This window comes from Silurus aristotelis (assembly GCF_946808225.1).
Source record: "Silurus aristotelis genome assembly, chromosome: 15".
Lineage (NCBI taxonomy): Eukaryota > Metazoa > Chordata > Actinopteri > Siluriformes > Siluridae > Silurus > Silurus aristotelis.
Genome location: NC_139588.1, coordinates 11,810,993 through 11,818,555, shown reverse-complemented (window position 1 = coordinate 11,818,555; position 7,563 = coordinate 11,810,993). Strand labels below are relative to the sequence as shown.

Genomic DNA, 7,563 nt, shown 5'->3' with positions numbered 1-7,563 from the left:
TTTGCCGACTTTCCACCACTGCAGCTCCAAGGACTGCTCAGAATAAAAGTTTTCTGTGGGAGACACATGTACGACGCCATCACAGTGGAGAAAGAGAGCAAATTCACAGCTCGTTTGCTCTTTGTGGGAAGATAAACTGCCACGGTCACTGATAATAGCGCGAACTTTGTAAAAGCTTTCAGAATGTTTCAAGCTGATGATGAAGCAGAGAATGATGTAGACGAGGACGAGGTCATATTTACGGAATTGCACGATGTTTTATGAGTTGACAGGGAAAGGTATGTTCTCCCTCCACATCACCGGTGTGCAGCCCACACATGTCTTTTGCCCTAATATAACTTATTTCTTAATGGCAATTATCTATATTACACCGGTTAAACCTGTAAGGCGTGAAAGAGATACAAGTAACGCAAAAGTAACATAACGCGTTACTTTCCATAAAAAGTAACTAAGTAACGTAATTAGTTACTTTTTTGGGGAGTAACTCAATATTGTAATGCGTTACTTTTAAAAGTAACGTTGCCCAACACTGGTTTCCAGTACAAATACCATTATAATCTATTAGCTGCTGACCATTATAACACACTTTAGTAATAGTGTGTTTTGTATATAATTAAATTAATATAATCTAACCAAGGAACCCATTTTAGAAATATTTGTCATAATGGTCCCTATTAGGGTCAAGTAGATATCAACATGTGATCAACAAAGCAGCCAAAAGTGGTATCACACGGTATCTTTAATGGTAGACATTACATGCCACCAATAGATGGCAACAAATGACCAGTAGAGGCTCACAGGGACATTACAGTTTCCTTTTATAGTTTACTCTATTGCACTCTTGCATCTCTGGATTTATTTGGAAATTATTATCATTTGCACTACCTAAATTTTACCCTGCGCTAATTGTACAGTCAATGTTTTTTTTTTTTTTTTATCTTTGTTTATTTCTTGACTACTTTATTTTCTTTTACTAGTTTTTTAAAGGTATACTTTTATATCAACTGCAGACCATGACAAATTCTTTGTACATGAAACCCATGTTACTTTACAGTAAAGGTGATTAAACCAATACAATTTTCCTTTTTATAACCATTCAATTATTTATTTATTTATAGCAACTTGTTTTGGGTCTGGCCTGGACTGTTTTAATCCCACTGGGGTAGAAAATTAACAGCCTTTAGGCTGGATTAACAACAGGCTGGTTATTTATGAGCGCCAATCTGGCAACCCAGTCTGATCTTTTGTGTGTGTGTGTGTGTGTGTGTGTGTGTGTGTGCGCGCTATGAAAGTAAACTGAGGTGTACTCTGGGCTTCACTTTCTCCTATCACAGCACAGATCCCCAGGTAATCTCCAAACGATCTGTATGTAACTCTCTCCAGCAGCGTCGAGCTTTTCCGTAAGTAGATTTTCTGAACCTGGTTCACAATGTGCAGCTCTACTCTGGGAATGTTTGGAGTAAAGTTTTGAATATTTAGACACTGGATGAAGTTATATGCTTCGTGTTCTGAAGTGAAAGGGATTAGTGTGTGTGTGTGTGTGTGTGTGTGTGTGTGTGTGTGTGTGTGCATGCATGCAGAGATAGTGTCATATGTTTTCTTTAATACATGCTTTCTGTTTAATCTGGCATGGAAATTATAACAGTAACAGGACACATAAATGACAGTGGATACTTTATTTTGTCATAACATTGGACCTTCCATTTGAGCAGCTCGTGCGTATGAACATATGATGATCAGAATCAGAATCAGGTTTATTGGCCAAGTGTGTTGACACACACAAGGAATTTGGTTCCAGCCGTTAATGACTCTCAAAAGTACAGACATAAATAACACAACACATTTAGCTTGGACTATACAAGACAAAACAGACATGACAAGACAAAACAGACTATACAAGACAATTCAATGTGAGACAATATAGACAGTATGAGTGTTAAATATGGATACAGAGTATATGACATATCAGTAATGTACACAAAGTGTGAGAGTGCACGGTAGTGCAAATAACAGTATTGTGCGCCAGGTAACCGTGGCTAATCACTGTCTTCATTGAGTCTGATTTGTGCATAAGTATACTGTCATGCTTCAACAGGGTTGGGCCTTTTGGTTCCAGTTAGGGGAAGTATTAATGCTAAAACATACAAATACATTGTGTGCTTCCAACTTGATGATCAGGTGAACTTAAACATTTGGCCATGTATAGTGGTAAGACATTATATATGTTGGTTGCACTTTGTATGCATTTGTGGGAATGTTCATCTGCACAATCACAGCCCATATTTATGTGTCTAATCTCTGTAAATGATTGAGGAGGGAATAAGTGAAATATTCAAAAACATCCTAGATTATTGATGAAAGTTTATGAATACAGATCAACATTATGTTTGCCAAAATAATCACTTACCTGTGTAATACTTGTTTTAAACGAGGCAAGTAGTCTACGTGGACAAGTCTGGGTGTAACGATCTGAAGATTTGGAATGATTCATCAAGTAATAAGCAACGATTTAATTGAATCAGTGCAGCAATTATAAAATGATTATAATGTTAATAGAGGTTATGTAATTGGGTCACAATAGTTTGATGTCATTGTGGCCATCTTTGTGCTTGCTGCAGTATGAACTTGAAATCATTTTGTTGTGTATGAGGTCGTATTAGGTATCACATAATACAGGTTTGCAGAAATTCAGCCAGAAAAATAAAAAATTTTGTCTCATTCATGTACATTATACTATAAAAAAAGCTAAAGATGTACATTTCTGTACATTGGTAGAGTATGTAGCTCATCAGACCTGACTAAATTAAGAAGGAAAGAAGAAACGTTGGAGAAATTATATCAAGGCAGGCATTATTAATTGCTATTCATTTTGTCCTAAAAGCCCATGAAAGATTTTGACTAGGTGCATTGCAAAGTGTATTACGCAATCTATTGAATCTTTCTCGGACTCTTTTTAATCTGCCTTAACACGTCTGTCTTGAATGCTGAATGACTGACAAGCTTCTTTTGAATCTTGCTTCTTTACTCATGGATTGATCCTGCCACACCTACTACACTGTAACAATAACCTTGTGTTGAAACAGATTTCCCACTCACATATTACATAATCATACCGGTGTGTTTTTAGCACTGTTTAGATGGATTGATTTCCAATATTTGTGTGCTTGCAATTGTTTTGGGAGGACTGTAAGATCTCTGCTAAAATTACTTCGGAAAGGTTTCAGTAGTTTAAAGTGTAACTACAATTGAGGTTTGGATCTTTGCGAAGGAGACAAGTGCTGTATTAAGGACTAGATGTCTGATTAAAAACATGTCTATATAACAATAAAAATTATTAAAGAATACTTCTCAGACAAAAGCATTGTTTTATCATTGTTTAATCGAACCTCTAATCATATACGTAAGTGATTACATCCATGATTCTTTGCGAGGATCTGGAATTGGCTATTTTCTTGTTTTCTGGCTTCTGTTTGCATTTTCTGTGTGAGAAAAAAGCTCCAGCTCAAAACTGATCTTCTCTTATCTCTTTCAGCGTAAGACTTGTTAATCTTTTCATTGCAATAACAATTCAGCATGCAGACAGCCAAGGGCTTTAAAATGACATCCTGATCATTTAGCATGTCCATAATGCTAATGAAATGGTAATTATGCACACGGTTCCTGAAACAATTAACACACTGGCAAGAACAACTCAGAAAGGATAATATAAATGGTCAGATCTTCAACTGAACATTCAAGTTCTTCAGCTCAAGTTGCATTTATACAGTGTATATGTGAATGCTAAATGCATGTAGGGTAAGTGAAGGTGACTCAGATTCATAAAACACACACACACACACACACACACACACACACACACACTCACACACACACACACACACACACACACACACACACACACACACACACACACACACACACACACACACACACACACACACACACACACACACACAATTATTGACTGCCAGTCAAAGTGCATGCTGTAGACCAACCCTATTTTCAGACTCCCCAAATTCCTTCCCGGTGTCACTGTTCCTCTGTGTCTCAGCCTGACCTTTATGTGTGTGTATGTGAGAGAATGCATGGACTACAGGTTCTGAGTTGTCATGAGGGCCACATGTGTCCTTGAGCAGGTTTGACCTCATGCAGCTGGCACTGGAAGCCTGGTAGAAGCTGAAACGTCATATACTAGATCTTTCCATGGTGACTTGGCAATACTTAGCTTGTTTAAATCCCAGACCACTGCTGGTGTGTGTGTGTGTGTGTGTATGTGTGTATGAGTGTGTGTCTGTGTTAAAATTAGTGACCAGGGATCCTATGCTAGGGCATTACTTTTGAATGGACAGTGTAAAACATTGTTTTCTGTTTTTCTAACAGTCACTAAACGTGACTTTCTTTGACTTTTTCAGTTTGTTACTTCATGAGACCTCACCATTGTGAAAGTCATATGCAGTGTGTGATCGCATTGAGCAAAAATACCCCCTGTGTGTGAATATTACAGTGGGGTCATTCAGATCATATTTCACTAAGAGCATTAATCTGTTACTGTGCCACTGAGGATTTTTAATAATTACTGTGTTCGGTTTTTACAGGTAATTTATTTAATAGTTAAAGTTTATCCAGTCCCGCAATATACTGACGTCATATTCAGAGTGTATTCTTGCTTTATTCCCAGTTTTCTTGGGATAGGCCGCTTACCAAACATGACTCTGAGCAGAATAAGAGTTGAATGTTTCCTTTTAAGCCTTATACAGGAATTTGTGCTAATCACTATCAGTACCTGCAGGATCCTTTTCAAGTTCACAAGTTATGCTGAGCCTGTCCTGGGAACACTGAGCGTAACTCAGGAATACACCCTGGAAGGGACGCAAGTCCACCGCATGGCTTCATGTACACACAAAAACACACATTCATGTACTCGTTCAAATCCAGAGGGAGTTTATCTTAGCCAATAAATCTACTGCTATAGTTCTAAGAGGTGAAATGAAACTGGAGAAGCACCACATTGAAGGTAACCTGAGCTCAGGATCAAACTGGGGACTCTTGAGCTGTGAAGCATGCACGCTACCCACTGTTGCTCCACTATAATGCTACTTGTTGAAGCCTATAACCATTTTTGGAAACATTGTTTACTTTTATATTCTTTTATATAAGTACACTAAGGGCTTCCACTAAGAAAATCTAACATTATTTACTGCAGGAATTACAAAATATTCTACATTTGATTCACCTTTGCAGCATTTATTTTTTTAAATATTTTTTAGAACTATTTTGTGAGGTAATTATAAGAATCTGCATAATTATGTTATCACACACACACACACACACACACACACACACACACACACACACACACACACACACACACATACACGCACACATTATATGTATATAATACATTTACTTGTTTGTTTATTTATTGTGCAGAAGAAACGTGCATTTTTGTGTGAACAGATAAGAGGTATACGGTCCGAACTAATCATAATTAGAAGACGTAGAAGAAGGTAGAAGTAATTAATTTACACTGTCTAAAGCTTTGCTTTTCGGTATGCCATAAAAGTGCCAGTACATATTTTAATATGATTTCAAAACTAATGAATAAAGTGTTTAACCTAATTGTAGTAAATAGCTCTAGCCCCTGAGAAATAGATTTCATTTAAATCATTACCTCCAAAAACTGATCTCTGCTGTTTCACATTTGTGCTTCACTTTCTAAATTCAAATTTAATACCTTTGCATATTGTTAAGTGTTCACTGAGCTCAGATGCCACTAATATATTTAATTTATTTATGTCTGGGAAATTACACTTAGAATTTTAAGGTCTTTCTGACCTGAGAGAGAAAGGGTAATTATTGAAAAAGTGAAAGAAGGCAGGATTAAACATACCCAAAGGCACTCATGCATGTACTTTCAAGAGTTATTTTCCTGCTGTAGGTAGCTTCCTTTTATTCAGTAGCTTTATTATTTATTGGCAATTTCTGTTCTTGCTGTCATGTATGTTTTTCATATTGAATATTGAAAGCCTCCGCTTTGATCAATATCTTTTATATCCAGGATCAAGATGACTCTTCAGATGTAATAAAAGCCTGACTGCTTTAAGTCATGGAATCGCAGGGAGGCACGGATGATCCCACTGCGGATGAGAGGGGCGTTCCGCTGGATATCGATGATGTTCACATGCTTCTGCAAGGTCAGAATCATTCTAAAATAACAAATGACGTTTTGAAACACTGGGAGGTAGTGGACTTATAAGGTGAAAAACATATTTGTACAAATGTAGTGTTTTGTTAACCCAAACAATTCAGCCGGGAAAATAACTTTCAGGGGAGGGAGTACTTGATCAAAACAGCGGCAATGCTTTTTCTGCACGCCTCGCTTAGTGTCAATCTTGCTGACTCACCTGCAAGCAAAACAATAGTAAGGGTGTGGCTGGCGTTTGTGTGGCTTGTGTGTATTTGTTGTCAATTGAGTTTGGCAGATATCCTTAGCAACAATCTTGCCAGTTTATTCATGCACTTGTGTATGCAATAAAAAACATCAAAACTATATTGTATAATGCTAGTATCAAGCCTGGCACCTGAGTGATGAGAATATTTTTTTTCCTGGAGCTGTTTACAGTAACTAAAGCTAACTAGAGAGCTTAAGGCCTTAAAAACTGTGACATCCCACAACTTGAATATGAACAAGTCTGTGACTCTTCCTCTAAATCAACTAAAAGTGTTTGACCTTAATTTGATCTTGGGTCAGTGGAAAATAATGCATGTTGCAAGTCTTAATAATTATGCTTGTTTATTAAAGTGGCATCCACAAATCAGGAATCAGTGATGCAATCAGATTGATAAAGTCTCCGTTAAATTCAGTCTTCATTTGTTTTTAGTTTATTTTGGTTGGTTAGACCATATGCCAATGTTGGCTGGGGTCAGGACACACAGTACTTGTAAGATAGCTGTTTGCTTTGACTACAGGCAGGGTATTAAATAAGAGTCAATGCTATTTCAGGTCTGAAAACTTTTCTAGTTTTGTTTGCTTCAAGGGGCAATGTTTTTTCTACACAAGGGAAAAAAACAAACCAATAGGTACAAAGCTAAGTGCTGTGCTAAAACCATTGCTATATAATCTCAAATCTTAATTGTGTGCAGGTCAAGACATTAGAAAATCTTTGTATTTCTTGTCTGTCAACTTTTGCATACAGTATGCAGGCTAAAAATACACGTTCACACTGTGCTGTGTGTAATTCATGCTTTTTCCTGCCCCACCCTTGATAATAACCTGTAATACAGGTGCCCAGTGTTAATAGTACAGCAACATCTGTTCTTACTGTGTCTTTTGTTAAATGGGTGTTGCTGCTCACCTTTTTCCATTTGAGCACACTGTGGCCCATTTAATTATATATTTATTTGAGTTAAAGAACCAAAAAAATATGTAATAGTCAAATGTAGCCAAAAGATGCAAACGATGTACATGGTGATGGATGTTTGGTTATGCCACTTACATATTAGAGGTTTGGTAATGACATGCTATCTAGTCAATAGGGTTATTATTTGTAATACTGATCATCC

The 7,563-nt window shown here is 37.0% G+C and overlaps 1 protein-coding gene across 1 annotated transcript in view; it reads left to right on the top strand.

Moving 5' to 3' along the window:
- Positions 1-1,268: 1,268 nt before the first annotated feature.
- LOC310738450 (uncharacterized protein) overlaps positions 1,269-7,563 on the top strand; it is a gene marked incomplete at its 3' end in the record, with an annotated part of 65,620 nt that continues 59,325 nt past the window's right edge. The window contains exons 1-2 of the mRNA XM_083563433.1: positions 1,269-1,400; positions 6,059-6,194. Coding sequence (XP_083419559.1) covers positions 6,107-6,194 — 88 coding nt within the window. The 5' untranslated portion in view covers positions 1,269-1,400; positions 6,059-6,106. The remainder of the gene's footprint in view (positions 1,401-6,058; positions 6,195-7,563) is intronic.